Source organism: Hylobates moloch, unplaced genomic scaffold, assembly GCF_009828535.3.
Source record: "Hylobates moloch isolate HMO894 unplaced genomic scaffold, HMol_V3 SCAFFOLD_4, whole genome shotgun sequence".
NCBI lineage: Eukaryota > Metazoa > Chordata > Mammalia > Primates > Hylobatidae > Hylobates > Hylobates moloch.
The window spans coordinates 162,546,230-162,572,657 of NW_026652279.1; the positions used below are offsets into that span (position 1 = coordinate 162,546,230).

General features: G+C 35.5%; 2 protein-coding genes across 13 annotated transcripts in view; one reads left to right on the forward strand and one right to left on the reverse strand.

Moving 5' to 3' along the window:
* ITGBL1 (integrin subunit beta like 1) overlaps positions 1 to 10,175 on the forward strand; it is a 295,436-nt gene extending 285,261 nt beyond the window's left edge. Inside the window, exons 11-13 of one of the 2 annotated variants that reach the window (XM_058438045.1) lie at positions 3,566 to 3,679; positions 4,669 to 4,776; positions 6,592 to 10,175. In XM_058438045.1, coding sequence (XP_058294028.1) covers positions 3,566 to 3,679; positions 4,669 to 4,760 — 206 coding nt within the window. In that variant the 3' untranslated portion in view covers positions 4,761 to 4,776; positions 6,592 to 10,175. Of the gene's footprint in view, positions 1 to 3,565; positions 3,680 to 4,668 lie in introns of both variants that reach the window. The other variant, XM_032151257.2, reaches the window with a different exon arrangement.
* A 302-nt stretch (positions 10,176 to 10,477) lies between these two features.
* The window catches only part of FGF14 (fibroblast growth factor 14), a 693,748-nt gene continuing 677,797 nt past the window's right edge, over positions 10,478 to 26,428 (reverse strand). For all 11 annotated transcript variants that reach the window (XM_032151258.2, XM_058438052.1, XM_032151262.2 and 8 more), the window contains 2 exons: positions 15,617 to 15,815; positions 10,478 to 12,015 (listed from right to left, as the gene is read on the reverse strand). In XM_032151258.2, the coding sequence (XP_032007149.1) occupies positions 11,879 to 12,015; positions 15,617 to 15,815 (336 nt within the window). In that variant the 3' untranslated portion in view covers positions 10,478 to 11,878. The remainder of the gene's footprint in view (positions 12,016 to 15,616; positions 15,816 to 26,428) is intronic.

The window sequence follows — 26,428 nt, forward strand, 5'->3', positions numbered from 1 at the left end:
TTTAAAACAAGATACATTGTTGTGACCTTCATAACAGATGGAGTAGTTAGTACAATAGTGAAAACTGCCTGCTGGGATGTCAGGTTGCAGCATTTTGTCAGGCTTGAATGAAAAAGAAAGTCCAACATTAGTAATGGAATGGGCAACTGACAAAGGTGCCTTGCCCTTAGACTCAAATCGTTTTTGTGAATAACCAAGAGCGATGAGGTTAGTGCCGTGCCGGGTCTCCCCTAAGCTTAGCTACCTTTGCAAAGTACTTGATATAGTTCATTGTGGGTTGTTTTGTTCATTTGAGGATTTATTTATTTGGATCCAAGACCACACAATTATATCTTTGCCTTGATTACTTCAAGCTAGATCCAGGTAATCACGTCCAATCTTCTTACAGATGCCATTGTGTGACAATGGCTGTAAACATATGTCATTAATTGTCTCCTTAAACTCTCACAGTGATACTTCTTGGGTCCCACATCATCCAAAGAAGTCCAGCATACACACTCACTCACCCACCCACGACCTGTCCCACATCCCCAGAAAAGAGAAAGAGTGAAAGATGCTTCACAAAATCGGCCTCAGCTTGGTGTTCAAGTTGCCTCGCTCAATATGCCTTGCAGCCAGACCTGCAGGAAGAAACAGCTCATTTTTAAACTACTGTATATGAAAGTTTTTGCTGGGAGATACATCACAGATAGGCAGATCACTAAAAAGAAGAGTGGATTGAATCAGAGTGAAGTCTTCAGTTAACTGTTTATTGCCTGTGAGGTCCAGGGCAGTTTCCTTTATTCTCTTTTCCATTCTCATCTTTGAAGGTGAAATTTCATTTCTTTCCCCTTCCTATGTCCTAGGATGCCCTGAAGACACATGAGAAAATGTGGCTGATTCCCCAGGGATGGAAGCCAGCAAAAATGCACAGAAGGGAGATGGGAACATTCTTAAGGGTCCTTATATTGAGAAAGAAAATGAGTGGATTAGTGGTGCTGTGGTGATGAACTATCCGCCCTAAAACTCCTGCCAAGATCGGTCATCTGTTCTCTGGCTAGGCTGGGTCTCAGGGGTGTGAGTGGGTCTTGGCCAGCTGAGTTGAACCATTTCTCACCTCTTGATAGTTATGCAGCCTACATCTGTCTGATGGAACCCTCTCCCTGTGTGTTTCCCATTTAAGAGAGGCACAATTTGACCCATGTTATGGAAGAAAACAGCTAGAGCATTCTACAGGAAAAGTGCTATAATAGGTCCTAATAACTGTTCACACTGTGTTATTACTATGTGCTATCTAGTTCTAGTTTCACAAGCAGTAGAATAATTTCCTACCTCTAAGATGCATTGAGCACTGACAAATAGAAAAGAATAACACAGCTGGGAAAATGCTGACCTAGAAAAGCTACTGTTTCATGACACATACAAAATCAATCCTCATTTTTTATTCTAAGTATTTCAGCGACTAGTAGACTTTCAGAACTGGAATTTACTCCTCAAATGTTCTATCCATATATGCCATATTAGCTTTAGCTGAGCCTACCAGTTTTCTGAAAATGCTCTACTATGGCAGGAAGCTAAGCATTCCAGAAGCAAGAGCAGTGATTAGAATAGTTCCAGGGCCAGAGGATAAGTTTGAAGATGAAATATAAGATATTTCATGAATTGTGACATATATAAAATGATATCCTGGGTGTATATATGAATATTATGGACATATAAAATCAGCACTACTTTAGAAACAACTAAAAACAGTCAAATATTTCAAATAATCTTCCTCCATTCGTGGAAATAAAACACTAAGTATGGTGCCTTTTGAGGAAGCTTCTCTGATAGTCAGTGAAATACTCCATGTGGTCTTTGTTGGCAGATACATCACTATCCATTTGTTAAACAAGCAATAGAGTGCTGCACATTTTTTATGCCTAGAAATGTGAAAGAAAGTCTTTAAAATTAGGATAAAGAAATCTCTAAAATCAGGAAATTCCTCACCTTGATGAGACCACAAGGGAACCAGCATCCCTTGCAGACTGACCTGGGAGCAGCAGCTCCCCGGGTTCTGAGAAACCACCAGGCTGTCAGTTATTAAAAGTGAGAAGATGCGTATATTTCCTAACAGCATGCAAATCAACCTGGACCCTCAGGAAAACAAGTCAAGACTAAATAGAATTATGCCATAGCTATGCAAGAAGTTAAATGAAAACACAATTGTCACAATATAAATAATTCTGACTGCACTCTTACTTTGAGAAGTGTGTCAAGAAATGGCAAACATTTAATTTGGACTTTGGGGATTTTTGCAGCTAAAATGCATATACCAGTTTCCCTGATATGAAATACCACATAGTTGAGACACATGAACCTGAATCCTTTCATGATATCTGTGATGACCACAACTCCTTTTCCCTGATCACTTTAATCACCCAGGCTGTTAACTCATTTTTAATCACTGTGTTTCAAAAGAAGCACGAATGATTGATTCTTGCCCCTTTTTAATATATTTTGAACTTACCAATTCTACAGTTTTGTTAAATATGTCAAAATACTTTTTTCAACTGCACATTCTTTCAACGTGACTTTTGACTCAAAAAAAAATACTGACAGCCAGCTTTTAGTAAAGGGAAGTCATGTTTGCAAAGAACAACCAACCCAAGGAAACAGAAGGAAAAGGAAGTCCTTTTTGTTTGTTTCTTTTTCATTGTAAAGTCTTTCCTGCTGTGCTTGAGGCAGTTTTTCCATGTAAGGGTTTTTAGCCTGTCATGGAAAGCTGTTTAGACTGAGAGAACTTACTTCTGTCTTGGATACCGTTCATCATCTCATTTATTTTCCTTTATTTTATATATATCATTAATAAAATTTTTACTCAGTAAGTAAAGATATTTTAAATAACCAAAGAGGAAGTTTTTTAATTAGGTAGGAGAAATGGGTGAAGTGGAGGGAAAAAGAGTTGAATCCAGAGCCTCATAAAAGATGAACTTTGGGAGTAATTTGAGCTATCCTAGATTATGACAGAGAGTCCTGAGGGTGAGTCTCACAAGGCAAATATACTGAGTGATTGTATGCATTTTTAGCACTTTAATTAGCCACCCAATATGCAGGTGTGCTCCTACTCCAAGAAAATCATGTAAACGAAAATCCAAAATTATAAGCACAATAATTTAGTGGTTGTTTTAATTAGAAATGCAACCTAATTTAATACAATTCCCTATTCATTTCCTTTAAAGAACAGACACTTTAAAAACATGATTCAATTCAGGGGGAAAAAATCTGTTTTTGAATACTTTTTTGGAAGACCATCTGTAAGAATCAACCCCATCCTGCTCTCATTGACATTTCAACCAGACTGGGCCATGGGACATTTGCTCAAGGCTAATTGCAACTGTCTAGATCCATAATGAAGGCTTTCCTGGGTGACCTTTATGAATTACAGTAAGTAAAGCTCCCCTCTGAGAAACCAGCCATTCAATAAACTTTTACCTTTGGATGATGGGTTATTAGAAGCCTGTTGTCAGTGTGTCAATGATATTCTATTTGAGATGGAAACCTTTAGTTATAAGGTGATGGTGAGTAATAGCCTTTGTAATTTCAGGTTCTTGTCATTGTGGGAAGTGCATTTGTTCTGCTGAAGAATGGTATATTTCTGGGGAATTCTGTGACTGTGATGACAGAGACTGCGACAAACATGATGGTCTCATTTGTACAGGTGCAGTATTAACCTTTTCTAATTGCTCTATGCCACAGTTTGTTATAGAGCCAAGAGACACTCGTCATGCAATGCTTTAGGTGGCCGGACCAACAGGGCCAGCTGTGAATGTGAAATATCTACCAAAGGCGAAGTAGGCGTTTGGGAAAAAGCCCTCACATTATTCCTGGGCATAGAAGAATACAAGAAAATGAAGCTAAATTTTGTGATTATTTGGGATACTTCCACGAAGTAACCTCCCCCTCAAACTCAGATGTATGCAGTTTTATATCGAACACAGAAAAGAATTTTCTTGGCAACCATTTTACTGTGAACATAGTATAGGGAATGGAATTTCTTTTAAACAGAATCTGGGTACCACTAGTTGACGTGTTGGTTGATTTTAGGGAACTGGATGTGTGTATGGGGGAGAGGTATAAAGAGGGCTCAGCCGTGTCATAGCCACTGCTATCCTAATTTATTGAGTCCTCATAATTGTTTATGAATTCACGTGTTTAGCCAAGTTACGAGGAAACAGAGACATGTATACTTATCCTCCTCAGCTCTAGTTGAAGGTAAAAGATGACTCTTTGTGTGTCATTAAGTTAGATCTTTGCTTTCTGCCCATCGTTACTACATACGACTCTCTTCACTGATTACTTGGCCTGCCTCATGTTATGTCAAAGAGCTTTATGTTTTTCAGTATTTATTCATAGGTCAGACATAAGTCGCTCTTTAAGGGAAAACAAAATTCACCTAAAAGCCTAGCTGGAGTGATACAGGATGGTTACTATCTGATCGGTAAAGGGTGGCACAAAATAACTGCCACTAATTGTTTGAAAGATGTCTCACAGCTGTTTAATAAGATGTGATAACATCATTGCACAATAAGAAAATCTACCAAGGATGAATGAAATGATTTCATTGTGGACACTTGTGATTTATAATAGCATGTTTAAATTTGGCACATTTTGATCATAATCATGATACCCATGTGTATTTTATTGCAGGGAATGGAATATGTAGCTGTGGAAACTGTGAATGCTGGGATGGATGGAATGGAAATGCATGTGAAATCTGGCTTGGCTCAGAATATCCTTAACAATTACATGAGAGAGGTCTGGATTCTTATTTTTTCTAGGCCATTAGAACATATAAATGCAAAGGAAACCATGTATATTCACCACTAGGACAGGTTAAAAAGACCATTGTATGTTTTTCTATTTCTGAATTACGCATGAAATCTGAGTACCTATTAGAAATGAGTTATGCAAATTCAGATGCAAATAAGCCTAGAAAAAAATGTTTCTTCCATAATTAACACAAGTGGTTCCTAACGAGAGCAATTTTTCCACCCAAAAGACATTTGGCAGCATCTACAGACAATTTTGATTGTCACACTGGGTGGGGTGGGAAGGTATGCTGTAGGCATTTGGTGGGTAGAGACCAGGGATACTGCTCAGCATCCTGCAGTGTACAGGACAGCCCCCAAACAAGGAATTATCCAGCCCCAAATGTCAATAGGGCCCAAATTGAGAAACATCGAGTTACATGGCTATTAGAAATCCACATTCTTACACATGAAAGATCATATTAGAATCTAAGGAAAACATGCATATTCACATTAATCAATCGATCAGATTTTTCCAGAATTCCATATCAGTCAACATTTTAACATGGGGACAATGAAGACAAATACACAGGAGGTAGAATATCAGATTGGGGCTGGATCAAGGGCAAAACCTGGTCATTAAGTCATTTGACATTAAATCATTTAGCCACTAAGTTATTTGTCTACTCTCACTTTAAACTCACCAAAGAAGATTCTCTTAAAGAAATTATGAAAAATGTACAATTTAACATTTTAAATAAATAGTGACAGAAGTTGTTTATACTCTGTGTCAGTATATATTTACCTACTGATAATTTATTTAAAAATGAATTGTTATTTAGGGATATCTATTTTAGGTTTCTAGAAATAAGGGATCACATTTTTAAAACTGGGCAGGGGTTATGTGTACAAGAAATCTGATTTTTTATTTTATTCCATGGTAATGTGGCCTTTTAAAAAGACAATATTGAGTTACATATAAAATGGCCCTGAAGTATGCATCCATTTCCCTTAAAATACTTTCTTTTTTCTAAGAATACCTTACTTACTGGAAACCTGGGGTCATGCAAAGAAGTCAAGAAGAGAAATACTGTGATAAAATGGTACCAATCTCAGAAGCTCACAAAGGACCAAAAAAAAAAAAAATCTAGAAATGGCTTAAATATAAATTACAAATATTCACTCAGTGATAGGAACAAAATGTTTATTTTTCTTAATGGTGAAACTTTGCTTTGTATGAAATTCACATTGAATTATGAAAGTGTACAATAATTGGGACTTCCCTTACATATTTACAGGTAAATCTACTTATACACATTAGGCAACCTTTAATTATTTAGAGCTAAAAAAAACACTTCTTTTCTAAAGGTGAATTATTTTGTAAAATCCTAGAATAACGTAGCAAAATCATTTCCATATTACTTTAAGATGAAAATTTTTACTTGGAAATTTTATTTTAATGATGTAAATATTCTAGAGTCATGGCTTAAACTTTGTAAGTCATATTTCCAGAAATAAGGAAAATATGCATCCACTGAGTTACTTAAAAATTTAATATTGAAAATTATTTTAAGAGAACATTTAACTGATGCTGATTTTTATAGTACTAACAATGTTCTCATAATAGATTTGTAAAAATTATCTCTATCCTGAGATTAAGGAGTGCAACCATGTTGTAGTTCTATTATTGAGTATGTAAATTGTATCTCTTTCATAAAATGAGGGAAATATAAGTAGTCAATAAATAATGTAGGTTATAGTCTTTCCTCTTCATTACCTAAACACTTTAAGCTGCAAACAACCTATTATTATTGTTTTGTAGCAATTTTGATGACGTATTTGCTGATGCACAGACATTGGAATTCATTACATTATCTAGCCATCGTAATACAAATGACCTTTGGATTTATCTGTCACGGCGCTTATCCTCCTATTAAGGATCAGAAAGTTAAACTTTATGGACCACGTACGTCCCTGTCTCATATTCTTCTTTGTTGGTTTCTGTTTAATACTTTAAAGCTGTAAAAAAAATAAAAATTCCTTCTGAGCTCCCAGGCCATACAAAAACAAATTAAGGGTGAATTTGGCTGGCAGCTGGGTGGTACTTTGTCAGCCTCAGCTCCACTGGAACTGCCCTTGATTCTCTATAGCTCATCACAAAACCTCAGGTATGTCTTATTTTTCTTATAATCCTCTGTATGTTATTATCCTTTTTATTAACAACAGCTACAACAAAAGTTCTGCTCTTTGTCATAGTCTCATGTATGAAGAGTGTCAAAAATGTCCTCAGCATTTGTTTTCTCAGAAAAAGAATTTAGATATTGGAGAAATTATCATACCATAAAGTTCAAAGTGTGATTCATCTAAAATTTTGGACAAAGATGAAACTATAGTCAGCTCCGTTCTAGTGTTCATTTAGTTAGAAACCATAGTACCGGAACTGTATTATAGCGTAAGTTACATGGTACCTAAACTCTAAGGAATGCTTTTTCTTTGAAAACAGAAATATTTTATTTTTACTTATTTCTGTCCATTATGTTTGTGTGTGTGTGTGTGTGTGTGTGTGTGTGTGTGTGGTTTTGATGCCAGCAATGCAAACACCAATATATCTATTAAGAAGTGATTGAATTTAGATTGGAAAAAATAAAATAGTTACATGTAAAGACATAAACTCTTTCCTTCTTAAGTGTGATTTTCAACTCTACGATAGAAACTCCCTCTAAAAAAACAAGCAGGGCAAGAACAAACTTGCAATGGGTGAGAGAAAATAAGCAAATCTCATTGGCTCGTTCCTGTTTTTAGGAAGTTGCAGTGGGATTAATGTCAATTGGAAGGGCTGCAACAAGTTTAGAGAAGGTGTTGGCACTAACCCTGCTTGTTTGGCAAATAATCACTGGGGTATTCCACCCAAGGACTTTTTCAAAAAAAGTCAACTAAAAGTGCTAAGCCATAAGAGGAGAGACATTATACCCGTTGTCTTTCTGGGCTCCTTGAGTTTATCTGGATTCCAACAGCACTTTGGAAGTACTGCCCTCCACCACCTCAAATGCAAATACAATCTCTGCCAGTAGACATTGGAATTAGACTTAGTGAAAACCAGGAAAAAAAAAAAAAAAAAAAACTAAAATAAAACTCAGCCTTAGTTTGCAGACTCAACTGTCAACACTTTGAAACCCTACTGTGTATTCAAGAGAGTCAACAGGCCCTATGTGTCACATTGTAGGCTAAGAAACCTAAGCTATGACTACTATTTCACTCAAAGTAAGACAATGTACATCCTGGATTTTGATATGCCTGCATTTTGGGAAAAAAAAAAATTGAGGATTTAGCCCAATCGCTTTCCCTTGATATAGCCTTGTTCTGAATTAAAATGGAAAAAAAATTTTCAATTATTTTCATCTTCTCAATTGGGTGTTAGTCAATGTGGTGGTCTCTTCTTGAATGTGTATCAAATATTAATGATGATCCACAATATTAGGGAGATAATTTTAAATGATGTGTCTAACTTAAAGAAGTTTTTGGTTTTTGCTTTTAAAGACAACCAAATCTGATATTGTTCATCCTGATAAAAATAACTTTTAGTGCTTAAAGCATTAATTAAGCAAGTGGCTAAGTATGATAAAGAACTTCTGCTTGCTCAAGAGGCAAACTATTTATTAGAAGAACTGGAGCAGGAGTCCTTTGGACCCATTGTGGATCTCTTTAAGCCACTCCTACCCAAAAACATTCAGGACAAGCAAACATTTAGAGCAAGAATCTCCAAATTCTTCAGGATTTGGAATGAAATGATGTTCATTTTGCTCTTTACATAGGGTGGAGAATTTTCATGTCTTCTCTAATTTTTCCAAGTAAAGCGAAGTGGTAGCAAAATGTTTTAAAAAGCAATCTTATATTAGAAAACAAAAATGTTGTCACTTGAAATACCAAAACAACTTTTCTGAGCATTGTTGAGGGACTGGCAAAGCAATCAGCTACTATAACAAATCAGTAGAAATAACCCTCCCACACCAGATATGCATGCAGAAGGAATGGAGTATTATAGAGACTTGATACAATGGACATATGCACATGGAGGTACAAAACACACGGTCTTTAAATACAAATGAATTCCATCAGATTTACTATACGGAACATCAGTAGTGACAGATTGCACTTACTTAATAACAGCAAACTTAATTTCTGAGGGGAAAAAAATGGTGAAGTCTTATCCCAAACAAATAGCAAGAGAGGTATCATCAAAGAGCTAAAATTTTCTTTGGCATGGTAAAGGGGAAAATTGAGTTTACCAACTTATTTACATGACATTTCTCTATATTGGTGGGTAATGCAATGCCATTTTGTTACATAAAGTTGTTTGATGTTTTTTAATATGCCTTCATATAAATATTTTATTCAATACGTTGTATTTGTGAATACAACAAATGATATTAAACACAGAAACTGTACAATGCAGACAAACTCTTTGTATGCAAATTAGCAATACATACCAACAGTTCTTGATACACAGGTACCTACTACATGCAGCTTGTCAGTGCTGTCCTCTTCCCATGCAACAGGTGAGACCAGACATAAAGTAAATGACCTAACTCAACTCAATTACAAATAACAAGGACCCCTCTGCAATATGTCTAAACATATATTAGAAGTATTTGACATCCTTCATAGGGATAAATGCCCTTATAGACACCCCCTATATAAAACACAACAGATACACATTTACATAAATCTCAGTCATTTACAAAAATAAATCTTGTCTTAATTTAAACCAATAAACAGACTTCAAGGTGAAAAAGAAACCAGCAAGTAGGGCTGATTATCCATAACAAATAGATGGGGGTGTTTGCTGTGTGTGTGTGTGTGTGTGTGTGTGTGTGTGTGTGTGTGTGTGTGAAGTGTTGCTGTAAGTAGTGTCTATAAGCCCATTTGATTGGATTGCAAGTTAATTACTCATAGTTGGCCACATATTATGGGATATATGTTTTCTGAAAATAATTGGTTAATAGAAGTTATCTAATATATTTTAACTGATCCTGTTAAAAATAGGTTTCAAGATGACATAACACCAAATCAAAAATGACCAAAGGAATCATTTTGTTAGATTTGTAATTTAGCATCATTGACAATAAATCTACTCAAACATTCTGCTAACTTTTTATTTATTCAAGTAGAATCCAATATGAAAATGAAATAAGCATAAACAGTTAAATTTATACTAAACCTTTAATCAGCTAAGCAGGCCAGAATTTTTTAATGCTGGGCAAGGGCTGTCATGAAGATTTATGAAAGCAGTGACAAAATAATTTCCCAATAAATACAGTGCAGATGGGGAAAATGATGACTGGGTCATCCTCCCACATAGAAAGAACAACAAGAGGCCAGTACATTGATCCCACATATAATTTTCAATAAATGAGGTTCAGTTTGGTCTCAACTCAACTCTTCTGGGAAGAAAACATTGAATTTTATTAGGTGTACACAGAGTTAACAAATATATTCCCAAACAGTTTAGTATGAAACATTTTGAACCCCTTTAGATCCAATATTGAACATTTTGCATGGAATCTTCACTGTGTAGCCAACTGTTCCTGGCCTTTCTTGGTAGTTGTCTTCCCTAAGCTCAGAGTTCAAACAGTATTAAATTAAAAAGGAAATAAATTAAGAATGCAAAATAAAACAAAAGAAAATAAATGGAATGGAGCAAAATCCTGATGGATGAATGTGTTGGTTTGCCTTTATTTATTTTCATCTAGGATAATTCAACAGACTGTGTTCTGAGATCATGGCAAGGCACCTCTAACCCAGCCACTGGGCAACATGAGCCCCAAATGCTGAGTTAGAGGCATGTACTGGTGAAATACACAGTACCGGACTCAGCATGCTGAGCTAAAAAAAATATTTTTCCTAATATGTCCAGTTTAAAAACTTGTCATTAAACACCAAAAATATTAAAGTCTAATTTATAACTAACGTTTGCATTGCTGCTGCAGGAAAGAACACAACAGCCGTCTTGCCCATGCTCTGCTGAGTATGAGGGGAACGCAGCCAGAAACGGGGATGGCGTTAAGTTTGGTTCATTAAAAACAGGACGGAGTATATCTGAAATGGATTTAGGTAGCGCAATTCTGGTAGGTTGTAATTATTTTCCTTTTTTTTTTTTTTTTCCAAATAATGAGAATTAATAGATGAAAAATGAACCTTAATCAGGCCTACAAGGCCTACAGAAATCTTTGGACCCACTTTCTCAAAAACCAGTGGGTCTTGCTCGCTGGGCAAGGCAAATGTTACCATTACCAGTAAGCTTGTGATATGTAGAAAACACACACACACAAAGAAACTAGAGGGGGATGTCAAACACATATCATAGAGAGCTTCCCTGGATTGTGTTTGAGCCATTTCCCACCCAGGCAATACCGACCTTGGGAGCACAGTATCTGCTACTGGACAGAGCGTATATGTGTGTTTAATCGATAGTGTGAGCCAGAGACAACAATCTTAATCTTTATAGATGCAATTTGTAATAATAGGTTTAGAAGGCTTCCTGATTCCCTGATTGCTCTCCGACCTAAGCCAACTGCAACATTTAAGATTTAGAGGAACAAAATCCCTGCAAAAGTCACAGACAGTGGAGCGAGCAGCCCTGTAAAAATGGGAAGAAGAGAAATCCATAATAGCACAGGTTTACAGCGTCTAACTAGAAATTACTCAATATTATTTGTGTGCTACAAAATTGAACTTAAACACATAGATTTCGCTGAAACAGGACTCAAAAAGGATTATGGGTAGCTGTCAGCAGGCAAGGTATCGAGTGTACTTGTGAAGTATGTCATTCACATGAAGTGTCACAGTCACAGAAAAGATATTAAAAAGGCATTCCATATCTGGTAGGGCATTCCATGGTCTGAGTTTAGCTGGTTATCCAGGTGTCTTCTTGTTGTGGGGGGCGCAACAGGTTGAGATTTATCCACTTGCAAGAGAAGTTCGGAGACAGCAAAGAATAAGCATTAGCTTACTTCCTGCTGCTCTTCAGCCACGGAGCAGGAATGTCTGGTGAGGATAAATCACTCAACTGTGCTCAGGACGAATAAGTCACAACACCTGTGAGGATCTGGCTATGTTGTCTTACTCTTGTTGACTGGTTTGCCTCCATTCATTATTGCAGACGCACTTGTGCTTTTACTTGGCGTCACCCCAGGCTTCGGGACCGTTTCCCCAACATCATGCAAAGATGGTTCTCGGTACATGGCAACTAGTGATGGGAAGAAAGGAGGAGGAAAAGCAAACATTGCTTGGTTAGGTGTGAGAATGGTCCATCCATACATGCATAGACCACTGCAGTTTGCCCATTTCTGTTTTCCCTGAAGTAAAGCAATTCCATTGAGAAGGAATTCCTGTTGTAAAACAATCATTTCCAGCCCACAGAGAACATTACTCCCTTCCCATTCTCTGGTCTGTATACTTAAAATATGTACATGAGTGTGCATGGATTTTTGTCTAGGACAGAAGGTTTAAATGGGAGCTATGGCCTCTCTGTGGGTCCCTGATGTAAAACACACACACACACACACACACTCTATAGGAGAATGACAGGCATTTAACTTAATTCTCAAAAAAAGAAAACTCAGACTTCCCTTCCACTGCACACTAATATCAACACTTGAACTTCTCATTCACGTCAATCAATCTTTGTGAGCTGTGGTATTTACATCCTAGAACATTAAATTACTTTCTCTCCATCAACATAGTCATACTAGTGTCAACTTCAAAGCTACACAAAATAATAACAAATAACTCTCTTCCCATAAGCCAGAGCCTTCAGGAGATTATCATTTCAATGTTCATTTCCTACAATCATGGAAAAAGACCCTTGGGCAGCAGAAGGCAACTCCTCATTTTCTGCTACGTTATTTAATTCACATGATACAAGGGCAGAAACAGAATGGCAAGACAGCAACTGAAACTACCTGAATAAACTCTGAGGATTTATCTAAATAGTGTCTGGTGGCATAATCACAGTAGTTCACGTGGCTTTTTAGAAAATGATTTCTGGAAGTCCTGAGAAAGGACACATAAGAGTGACTGATGCTTGGGGAAAACTAGGGATTAAAGTCATCTGCCATCAGAAATACAAGTGCATTGGAGCTGCCCAAACTGCTTTTTAGGTTTTTGAAAATTTAATGTATTTTACGAAGAGCCCTTAGGTTTAGTTAAGATGAACTACCATATGCATTCCCTATGTTCAAGGGGGTAGAATGTGGCCTTTAGTATCAATGCATCATGTGAGTTTTCATCAGCACACATACTTCAAGGTGCAAATGTACATAAGGTTTCTATTAAATTACTTGCTAAGGTAGCAAAAGGAACTAATGCGTATCCTGAAAGCACATTCCAGTCCCTCGCTCCTACTACTAATTAAATTAGCAGACAAAAGCATGAAGCATTGACCTTGATTTTCTATGTAGTGAAGTTGTATTGTCCAACAATGACAGACTGGATTAAGAAAATATGGCACATATACACCATGGAATACTGTGCAGCCATAAAAAGTGATGAGTTCATGGACATGGATGAAGCTAGAAGCCATCATTCTCAACAAACTATTGCAAGGACAAAAAAACCAAACACCACGTGTTCTCACTCATAGGTGGGAATTGAACAATGAGAACACTTGGACACAGGAAGGGGAACATCACACACCGGGGCCTGTTGTGGGGTGGGGGGAGGGGGGAGGGATAGCATTAGGAGATATACCTAATGCTAAATGACGAGTTACTGGGTGCAGCACACCAACATGGCACATGTATACATATGTAACAAACCTGTACGTTGTGCACATGAACCTTAGAACTTAAAGTATAAATATATATATATATTATTTATTTATAACAAAGATATGAATGCCCTAGAGTACCAATAATTAACCAGGTACTTAATTTGTCCTAACATTCCAATAACGTAATTAATTTATATTCGGTATGGGTTTTGAAAGTTTGAAATTAATTTTCCTCTATCAAGTAAACAATGTGATAACCTCTGTTGTTTTAGTACTTACCCCCTTAACTGTTTTTAGAGTACTTCTGCTAATTTTTTGAAAACATAAAAACGATCGTTTCTCTCTTTCTTATATATATGTGTATATATACACACAAAACACTCATATACACATAACAAATACATGAGTGAAATACCAAGTATCATTCTATACTACATCATTATTGTCTCTGATATTTTCTACGGGATATACAAAATAACTGGTTCCCAAATTTTACCTCGGTTAAATGACATAACAGCCCTTTTGCGTTTTGTTACATTTATGCAGCTAAAGGGTAAGGTTCTAAAAATCTAGTCAATTCTTAGCTATTTACAAAACATAAAATGAGTGAAAAGAGATAAAGCACGGTGGCAAATAAACCATGGTCTTGTTAGAGCTTCTGTGGGCTTATTTTTTAATTTGCATTTAAATATTGGTAAGTCCAATGTTATCAAAATTTATTTAAAACAACGAAAGTGTATCATGGATGTGTTTTTTGGGAGGAACAGGGAAATCCTCTAACTTCTTTCTACTCTAATCATCCTTATGATCCACCATATACTGAGAATAATTCACTCATATTACAGACTCTGGAATAATCTGTCTTTTCCTACATAGGCCCTGGTGGCTAACTGTTTGGGTTTCAATAAATTGTTCTACAGAAAAATATAATTAAGAGTGACACTAAGTCAGCATCACTGAAATTATAGAAGTCGTATCAACCAACAAGAGTGATTTTCTGAATTTAGGCAAACTGAAAATTATACACTCACAGATGATGAAGAATTGACTGTTCAAATTTTTAAATTATCTTATTTCAATATAGAGAATATGCATTATGAAAACAATATGCATTTTCTCTTGATGGCTAAGCCTTTCCTATAGGAATAAAACACAAAAAGAAAATTGAGCTGTCCAAGCTAGCTTAAAATATTTACTGAGTTATTGTAGATCCGATCTTCTGCAAAAGAGTAAACAAAAGAACGTGAATAGAAACACATGTGAATAGCCTAAAATCAAATATTTTTGTAATTCTCAAATGTTACATAGATAAAAGTAAATGACACTTTTGGCAGAATCATTAATGAGAGAGGTGCAGATGTTGTTGATTAATTAAAAAAACTTTGTAGCCCGCTCTTTGGGTATCTGATTGAAGTAAATGTGAAGTTTCCATTCATCAGGCATGGATGACTGGATATACCCCTTCCTGCACACAAATGAATGTGGATAAATTATTTTAGTAAAAGAAGCAATGCTACAACTGTATACAGTGAAGAATTACACAATTTGAAAGCAGATGTGTAACATCAGCAAGTTCTTTCAGAGTCAAGCTATTATCTCTTAGTTTTCTGTAATTATAATAATCGACAAGTAGGTAATTACTTTCACCTAGGTAATATCAAAATGGAAAATACTTTTGATTCCACACTCAAAACTTATTTTTTCTAATATACTTATTATCTTTTTCTAATATACTTATCATCACAGATTTGTATCATTACAGATTTAAAATTGTTTTAAATTAATTAAATTATCTAAGGGTTAGAGTGGTTGTAGCAGTGAGGATTTGAGCCTTTGGAGGTGGCAGAGAAGAGATTTTTCTTGGTACACATACATACACAAATACGGTAAAGCGTATAAGGGCCACAAATTCTAAATGAATAACTTAAGTAGGCATCTGTGCAACCATCACCCACATCAAAATAAATGACATTTCCAGCACTTCGTGAAGGTTTCTTGTAGCCATGGTAGATGTGTCAATTTGAAAACTAAAATATGTAATAAGTCTATGTAATAATAATGCATGCATAATACTCACCTTCCAATGGCTTGGGTAGAAAATGAGCTGCTGGTTTGGTTTTCTTTACTCTGTTCCCTTTCATAGCTTGCCCTTCCTTATTTAATCCCAAAAACCAGGCTCTACCAGATTCCTGTTGTCTGTACAGCATGGATGAGTAGATTACATAATAATTTTCAAAAACAGATTCTTTAAACTTGCATTCAGGGGTAAAAAGTTCCTGTGGAGAGAAAATGAAACAAAAGTTAGTTAGAGGAAGGAACTTGATCTTCACTGTACATTCTATTCATTCTCTAGAAAGTTTCCCAGCGTGGTGAAAGAGGGCTTTGGCATGGATGACCGGATATACCCCTTCCTGCACACAATAATTGTCTATACATTTTTAAAATATACAATAAATTGAGAAGAATCTGCTACTATTGAGAATATATAGAAGCAAAAGTATCTCATAAGAAAACAAGACATGAGCAAACTAAAGATTTAACTTAAACAGAAGACAATTCAACCAGAGTATAATCAGAAAGGGAGCATTAAAGTAGCATCAGATATTCACAATAAAGTGAACCAAATAAAATACACATTTCAGGTATTTTATAATCCATTTTACATGTTTCCATAGGAACAGTGAAATAATACTCTACAGTTGCCAGTTGCTCCTCGGATCACTGAAATCATAGGGTGATACATTTTACTCACAAAGGAACAAACTGAAACCTCAAACTAAAACCATGACAATTAGCTGGCTTACTTGCCAGCCACTAGAGCTATTGTTGTATAACCAGATGAGGTTAGGTGTCGTGTTAGCTGGTCATAGTGACAGGAGCTGAAAATAATTCAATGGGGCTCCAAAGGTTTGACCACCATTGGAACTCTTGAAGATAAACATCAAAAGCTGCTCCAACTGAAAAACCACACAGCATTTTTGGAAAGCATACAGTTTGTTAAATACTATTATGCTCAATGCCATGGTCTACATTAACTGATGAGCAGCACAAAGCTTACTACTTTACAACTATTATTAATGTCAGAAATATTCACAGATGATTTTTATATACTTCTTACTTTGGGATGAATAATAATATAATCCCGTGCCAAATTAATAAAAAATTGATAAAGGTACCATCTACATATGCATTTTTGATAGCCCTCTATTAAAAATAAATTTGAAGTTCAACCTGTCTGGTTATAGACCATGAAAGACACTTAACTAGTTTAAAATAGGTCCAACACTGTGCTATTCTATATGTATATAAAATATAGATGGAAAATAGAGCCTTACTGTCCTTCATCTTTTTAAAAATACCACAGGAGTAAAAAATATACACAAAGTTTTCATTTTTCTTTAATAGATTTTATTATTGCAGAAAATAATAACTTTTGTTTTTCTTCTAAAAATGTTGTATACCCATTCTGAAAAATATTCCTTAGGGGCTAGAAACTAAAACATTAAAGGCTTGACTTTATGCTAACTGTAATTAGGAATGTGACCTCATGTCATGTAGAAATTTCCTTTCAATATTTCCCATAAAAGTGTGAATTATCAAATGCTGTCTCATGCAGGAGACAATTTATTCAGTGTGCTACGTAACTTTAATTCACTGAGAGCTAATAGTTTTTCCAAGGGGAACAGGCTTCGTTAGTGGCAGATGCTTTTCAAGACAAAGATGACAGTTACAATGATCAATTTGATGAAATCGCAATAGCCGAATGACAGGTTTAGCCCCCTCCGGGAGCAACTTATGTAGATCTTTATTTCTTCCTGATGATGCTACCTCAGATTAGAATAAGATCCCATCCAAATAAATGTTCTGGCTTTCTAGTGAGTTCTGCATCTCCAAATATCCTCCTATTAGTTTTCTCACTAATAAATGAGAGTCTCACTGAGTCAATGTCCAGGCCATGCACCAGAAAAAAAAGATTGATAAAACAGTACATGTTCATGCATTTATTGTGAGTAAAACAAAATGGAATGCTATAAATCTGGCTTCTCCCCAAGAGACTAATAAATACATTGGTTGAAACTATACTTTCTAAAACAAAGGGATTAGACTGGCATTTCACTTGTCTTTTTACTGAGACAGGCCAGGGCATCTAAGCATATTGCTTACTAGTTAAAAACCTATCTCAAAATCAGCTATGAGTGAGATGGTAAGAGCTGACTTAGTGGGTCACTTAGTGGAAGTCAGATGAACCTGGCTCCGCCTCCTGGGCTTCAGGTGGCTCTGCCCAGAACCTGGCTTACTGATGTCATCCTTTTGCTACAAACACCAGAAATGTAGGTCCACAGGATTCTCTTCTGATCATCACTGCCATAATGTCCAAAACATGAATGGTGCTTGCAACACCATCTGCAACTTAGGGATATATTGTCTCCATTCTGAATTCACTATGTTGAATATGGAAGAGAAGAAGATGCTTGATGTAGAAGAAGTAATTTATTCTCGGTGGATACCTTAAGGACTTCTGACACTGTATCTTTTCAGATGAAATGTTCGCATCCTAGGACTCCAAAGAAGTCAATTCCACAGCACCTTTCTGTGAGCTGTGCCTGTGACTTCACAGATGCGTGATTCTGTCTTCCACAACTGAGAACTATTGCCTTCAGTTGCTTTCGATAGTGGAGACTGGTATATTTTCAGCCTTCTTATTTGTGGCTAAATAATTAATGCACACACAAATGCACATGTTACATTCAAAGATGTTACTGTCTGATACATTTTCTCAAAACTTTTTGAGAACTTAATCTATTCCTCCAATATTGAAGTCTCAAATAACCCCAGCATTTCCTGTAGAACCGATAGAATCAATGGAAGTTGAGGTTAGTTGCTATTTGATGTCATAAGTGATATCCTTTCAACATGTAAATGGGAAGCAATGGAGCAGATAAACATCACCTGTGGAGGCAGACAGTAGGATTCAACCCTGACCCCACTCCTTACTAGCTGTGTGTTCTTGGGGAAATTACTCAATCTCTCTGGGCTTCAGTTTCCTCATCTCTAAAATGAGGACAAAAATCATAGGGCAATAAGGTAGCTGGGATGATTGAGTGAATAAATGCGTATTACATATTTAGAAGAGAACTTGGTATACAGTGAGCACTCAATAATTATTCTTTAAAAGTTTCTTATTATTGGTAGTCAAAAATATATCCTGATCAGTTATTTCAATTCTGTGAAAATCTCACCAAATCAAAAGTCAGCTACATAATTAGTCAGTGAAAACAGTTTTACACAAAATATTGGGTTCAGCATGAAATATACCAAGATAAATAATAGTCATTTCATTGAAAAATGACAGAACAATATAATATTTGTTATGAGTGACTTACCTATAAAATACTAGAGTGATTATAGGGGCAATAAATGGTATTGTGAAAGGCAAGAGGTGGGAAATGGCCTGGTACATTTGGAAAACTCTAAATAGTTCATCACCGAGATACAGGCTTTGTGGGACAGAAGTGGAGAATGTTGTGGATGGGAAGATAGGTTTGAGAAACGTAATAAAGGGTCTTGGAAACTCTAATAAACAAATTAGATGGCTTATAAGTGAGAGGAAGACATGTTGAATTCCTGAATATGCAACGGAATAATAATATGGCCTGATTCATATGTTATAAATACAAATCTGTTGTCAGTGTGGAGGATGGTTTCGAAAAAGTCAAGAACATGTCTGTACTGATGTTTTCAACCCTAATCTCTCACAAAATGAACCTGAAAGTTGTGTGTAGAACATGAGTATGTGTGTGTTCACGTTAATACTTAGTATTAATATTACAAATAGACAACCAGAACACACAAAGTAAGGGGAGAAATAATATCAGGATTGTGACACACTGACTTCTGAACTTTCTGGTAGCCAGGACAAAAAGAGAAAGACTATAATGTTATAAAAATTATTCAAGAAAGAAAATATTTTCCTTTTTGAAAATGAAAAGTTTCTTGGCATGAATTTTCAAAAGGTATTTCCTTATAAGGGACCTAAAAAAGTTACACTGACCAACATAAACAAAAATGCTCTTGAGAGTAATTGCACAGTCATACTTTGTGCTTCAATCCTGCAGTATGCTTTAGGAAGACAGATTGCACTGAAAATGTCCAATAGGTAGAACTACTTAAAGTCCAATAGGTGGAAATAATTGTAATTGATGAGATCTCCAGGGATAATGTGCACAGCACAGGCCACAAACTCAAATGCCTCTAATGACCAGGTAGATACAGGAGTGAGGCCAGCTGGCATGGTCATGGCACCGTAATGAGGATAAATGGCCTCTGACTCAGCCTCTGTGATGAGGAGATGAAGACAGTGGTAGAAGCAATGATTTTTTTAAAAAGCAGCTGTCCCTCACATGGTTCTCCTGTGAAAATAAAAACCTTAGATCTTCAGAAGATCTGATTTTTCAAAGGAAGTAAGAAATGTAAGTTTCTACAGATAATCTCCTTTTAACATTGGCAACTATTTCTTAGTTTTTGTTTTTCAACCTTGAGTGGGTCAAGGGGCCACGGGGAAGCCCGTGAGCCTTCAGTGTGAGACCTCCAATGTAGAGCAGCAAGAACCAAAGAAAGAGGAGCCCTACTTTGCTTCTCAAAGCAGTCCTAGTCTAATTGATAGTCTCTATGCAGTTGGATAATACAATTATTGTGCCAGTGAAACACTCTAAAACTGGCAGTGATAATATGAAAATGCTTATTTAAATTTAGGCTTAAATATAAACTCTTTGAATCTGCCAAAACGAGATCGATAAGGAGTTTGATGTATCTTTTTCTCACCTTGCCTCCTGCCTATGTTTAGAGCCATCACCACCACAACAACAAAATCAACAACAGATGAGTTCCAGCAGAAGCTTGAATATTAATTTGCACCACTGCCAAACTCAATCATCAAGTCATAGGATAGAAAAATGCAATAATTAAACAGAAATGTTACATCTTTTTTACGTTGTGGTTGTTTTTGAAATGAAAGCACCATCTGTGGTGTACTTATTATCCTAACAGTAGCAGCAGAATTCCTCTTCTGAGGGAAATGCCTTTGTTTAGCAAAATACCCTGATGGGCCATTTGCATGTACAAAGAGAGACTTCTGGTTGGAAGGAGCTCTCCTTCCATAACTCGTGAGGAATGAATAACTCAGATAATCTGGCAAAACCATAACCTCAGAATTGAAAGTGACACTGAGAATCTAATCCAGTGGTCTGGCACAATGGATCTCAGGCCAAACACAATTTTCACCTGTTTTTGTAAATAGGGTTTCACTGGAAAACAGGCACTTTCCTTTGTTTATATATTGTCTGTGTCTGCATTCATACTACAAATTTCAGAGCTGAGTGGTGGAGAAAGATCTTTATGGCTCACAAAACCTAAAATGTTTACTGTATGGTCCTTTGCCAAAAGTTTGCCAATCCTGATCTAAGGTAAAATTTGAGGACTTTCCAACCTAAGTAACTGAGGGAAGAGTTATTAACCCAATAGCAAATTCCTAAAGAGCTAAGCATTCCCAGGTTAAACTTGGATTGCACATATTTTCACATATGCAAACATATACAACTTGAAGGAGAAGCTTCACCAGTGTTTCATCCTTGGAAAAGCCTTTATGTTCTGTTATGAGCCCGGGCTTCCATTAGGAATTAGCCCACCAACTCCACTTAGTTACTATGTCACCTTGGTGTTATCTAAGACTAAATGAAAATTATGTTTTTGTTAATGTCTTCAAGTTTGCCCACCACCACCATTTAAGGGAAAACTATAAAAGGGGCATTCTGAACACATTCATAACATTTTTTAGAATACTAGGCAATTCCAAAATAACTTAAAAAGAGGAAATAGAGAAACAATATTAGACACATAGTAGCAAATAGCACACAATAAATACATGATAAATAATAGCTACTAATATTTTACTAACCTCTATATTCCAGAGTCATCCAAAAATTCAGTCCCCTCCCATTAACAACTCAATAATGACCCTTATCCTGCACTCCTTAGGAGTCTCTCTCGTCAGAGGAGGCTTGAACTTAAAGGAGGAGGAGGTCTCCAAGTCCAAGTTCTTACTTTGAGTATAATATTAAATAACAAAGGGTTCTTTCAAGTATCAAATAAGAGAGGTGAAAAATAATTTGTGAACTGGAAATTAAGTTGTAATCTGTAGTTATATTTACAACTATAAATTGAGTTTGAAAATGCAACTCAAATGTTGTTATCATGAACAAGGCTGTTATTTAATTATTCTTAATAGACTTCAACTTAATTAGACACACTTTTAGATGGGAATTCCCATATTCAGATCCACTTAATGTGAATTCTCAATTTTTTTTCTTCCCTTTTCTACATTTTGGAGATTTGATTTACTAGAGTCTATCCTGAGGTCAGCAAAGATTTATCCCAATCTCATCTTTTACAGTTTTAAAATCAATTGTATCCTTTAATGCTACTGTTGTGACACTAACCACTTCTTTAAAACAAAAAGGCAGAGTACTCTTAAGATTACTTATAAAGAAAAGAATATCGTGAACTTTTAGAAAGATTTTACAGTCCTGAAGTTGAAATAAAATATTTGTAGTTAACACTCAAAAGCAGAAAATTAAGTTGACTAATGTATTTTATTTATATAAAGTTGTATGTAATCAAAAATTTTTAATATTGGGCTGTGACTAATTCCCACAGGAGAAAAAAAATTAGTTAATTGGTTGTGTATGTACCTCAAACAAAAGCATGATTATGTATGAGTTTAAGAGACAACTTTTGGCAGGGCACGGTGGTCACTCCTGTAATCCCAGCACTTTGGGAGGCCAAGGCAGGCGATCATGAGGTCAAAAGATGGAGACCATCCTGGCCAACATGGTGAAACCCCGTCTCTAATAAAAATACCAAAATTAGCTGGGCGTGGTGGCACATGCCCGTAGTCCCAGCTACTCGGGAGGCTGAGGCAGGAGACTCACTTGAACCCGGAAGGCAGAGGTTGCAGTAAGCGGAGATTGTGCCACTGCACTCCAGCCTGGCGACAGAGCAAGACTCCATCAAAAAAAAAAAAAAAAAAGACAGACAACTTTTATCCTGATTACAGGACCCAGGGAATTTAAGTATATTTCTACCAACAAAGGAGTCTCGACAGCAACTTATATTTATAGGGCCAAATTCTGTTACTTAGTTTCCAGGGAAACAAAATTGAAAATTAAAGCATTTTTTGGCAGTAATTTCTCAACATTTAGAGATAAACACATCATTAGATACAATAATTTATTTATTAAATATTATGGTACTTTGATTCATTATATTTATTACATGTTTTATAACATGTAATAAATATCAAATAATTTGATTTAAATTTTCACTTATTCAATATAAATATGTATTATATATTTTAAAATATGTATTTTATATGTGTGCATAATTTTTAAATATACATAAGGAGATGTCTGTGTGTGTGTGTGTGCATTTGTGTATGTGCACGTACACTTAAAATGTGGTATTCAGGGACCAGTAGCAACTTCATCACCTGGAAGCTTGTTAGAAATGCAGAATCCCAGGCCCACCCCAGACCTACAGAATCAGGATTTGCATTTTAACAAGGTCCCAGGTGACTGTATGCATATTAAAATTGGGACACATTGGCATATATTCTCATTACTACATAGAACAAATCAATTAATGACCACATTTTAAGAAATGTCAATTAAATTGACGTTAGTCATAAGCTTGCTACCATTTCTTAACATTAGTACAAAATTTATAAAAGCAAGAAAATAGAAACAAAAATCTGTGGTGTTTACAATATGTCTGTAAGTAAGATATTTTAAGATTACAAATAAAAATATGTCCCAAATTGTTCTACAATGTAAAATCGTTTTCTCTGGAATATAGACATGTATAAACTCCTAAAATAATAATCCTTGTAAGATGAACAGATGGCACCAGTGCTATAAATATTAGCCAAAAATTCACAAAATAAATATGTTCAAGAACGTATTAAGACAACCATGTATCACTTTTACACATTTGTCAGTTTTCAACTGGGTTGCCTCAATATTAACAATAATAATGATGTTAATAACTATAGTTAACACTTTATGCATATTTCTATATTGAGCACTGCTCTACATACTACATAATCCACTAATTTAACCCTCACCATAATCATATGGGATGACACTATTATTATCCCCATTTTAGAACTGAAGAAACCGAGGACAGAAGGTTGAAGTAACTTGCCCAAGTATGTTACTTTCATCAAGATAAATATAATTACTTAACTATTCCCACTCATTTATCATATTGTTCAATTGAAAGAATTTACTTTTTAAGATATGTGATCAATTGCAAAAATGGTTCTAATTCTTCATCCTCCTCCTCCCAACCAATTACCTTTGCCATGTAATTTGCAGCATTCTCTTACTTTGAACAAAGATAAAGAAAGTAGAGGCTTAACAAGTGCTTGTGCAGCTGGGATTGCCCTCCCTCATGCCTGGGCTACTCTCGCTGGAGAGAGAGAGAGAGGGGAGCAGAGCCAGGTTGATACAATCAAAACTAACCTGTTACTAGAGGTGATCAAGTCCTGCCGAGATCTACAGAGCCACCTAGCCAAGGCCCACTTGGTCTTAGTTTCACAAGCAATACGCATACACTTACTGTTTTATGCCAGGTTTTGTGGTTGTTCATTATACTGTTGATAACTGATACATATAATTATCAATTTCACTGAATCACTCATTCAACTAAACATAGAAAATATGTATTTTATGCTGCTGATTTTTACCTACCTCTATACTTACAGATTAAAAAATATATAGATGAAAGCAGTAAGGAATTATATAGCCTATCACCCTAGCAGAGGTGACACATCTCTTAGAAGCAACAAATATAATTATAAGGAGAAAAATGGTAAAGAAAAAGAGGCATATTTTAAAAATAATTTTTAAGAAAGTACCAAAAAATTTATAGGTACTCAAAATGAATCTTTCCTCCTCTTCACGCAACCTGTATCTACCTTTTGCCCCTCACTGATCAATTAAAGAAACATTGAACAAAATAGAAATTGGGTTGGCTTCCTTGGATTGCCAATTATCCTCATAGGAAAAAACAAAAGCTCATTTTTGTTATGAACTCCCTAGGAAGGGGTAGAATGGGATGAGGGTGTCATGGTGGTGGATGTTTGGTCATACATCAGCTTCTCAAAGGTACACTTCTTGGGCATGTGTAGGGTAATATACTAACTGTATAGAACGTTATCTAAAAGAAAAATGTAAAACTGATACTGCTTTACGTGAAAGAAATCAAACTGGACATATGTAACAAAATCAAGAGAAAGTGCTGCCATGAGTTTTTTAAACATTTCAGGATTATCTGAGTAAATAATGTCACCAGAGAACAAATATTCACTGTAATATGCAAAACGTTTCTTTGTTTGACAAATACTCAGGCATCAAAGTAGAGATTAGTGATAGCTCAAAGCCAGATGGTCAGTTTCGCCTCATCCTCCATTTTAAGGACAGTTCAGACTCAGTGATTTGTACTTTTGTTGTAACACAAATATCACATTAAGCCAAATATATATATGTATGTGTATTGTTATGTGTGTATACATAAGTGTATATATACATAACCATATCAATGAACATTTGAATATTTTAGAAATAGGGTTATCTTATTCAAAAGAAAAATAATAAAATATACATTCTTCATAGAAGTATGATCAAGGAACTTGTGCCTGTCTATAGATTTTATTTTCCCTCTGCAATAAAGCAAGTACAGAAATTACGTGAAAACATTTATAAACTTCTATAGATATTTAACAGAGTGTTTTTCATATTTGTTGAATATAACAATAAAATCTCTGGGCTTATATTTTGTATATTTTTATGTTTCCTATTAATTGAATTTTATTATATTTTATGATATTATCTTTCTACAAAAGATTGGCAATTAATAAAACTACTGTCCTTCACCACATGTAGTCTGATGGCCACTGCTCTATTATACATGGGTTTGGATACGAATATACATCCAATTAAAGGAGAGCTAAGGTGAGAATGGGTAATGGTTAATATTTATTTACTTATCGGTATAAGACAACCACTATGCTAAAAGCTTTGCATACATTACCTCATTGCATTCCTTTAAACAGGATACAATGCTGCAGTTGAATATCTTGATGAGAGTTTGTATAGTTAGTAAGTGGCAAAGCAGATTCTAATGCCAACCTGAGTCTACAGCCTTAGCTCTAAATCACTAATTATACCAGTTCTCAAACCAATACAGTTCTAAAAGGAAATCGAAGAGGGAAATGTGGCTTAACAGCAGCAACGGCAACCACAAGATTTTTTAATATTATTCAATTTGTTTAGATAAATTATTTCTAAAAGTTATCAGTCTTAGCGACTATTCTATTTTTTAATCTTATTTCATTATTTTAACCTTACGTCTTATAAGCATTGGGTTGGGACTAGGATATGACCTGGTGTGGATGGCCTACTTGATCTAGATTTGTTAGATGTTACTAATACCAAAAATAGAGGAAAGATAAAGGAAGCCACAATTAAGAAATTACTGCGTAATTAAGAGACCCCAAGAATCTGGAAAAAGACAACAAAAACCTGTGTTCTTAGTAATAACAGTTTTAATGGTGGCGATTATCATGGGAGTGGAGGTGAAGGAAGATGCAAGAAAGATACTCCTGAGTGAAACAAATGTTATGGGAAATATTTAGTTATTTTATGTCCAACGAAAAAGTGATATGATCACAGTTTTAATTTACTCCAACAGAATTTTTGTTAGCCAGAACAAGAATAGAATTTGCTGTGCAAAAAATGAAGTATCTTAGTTTATGTAGTTAGAATGTATCAAT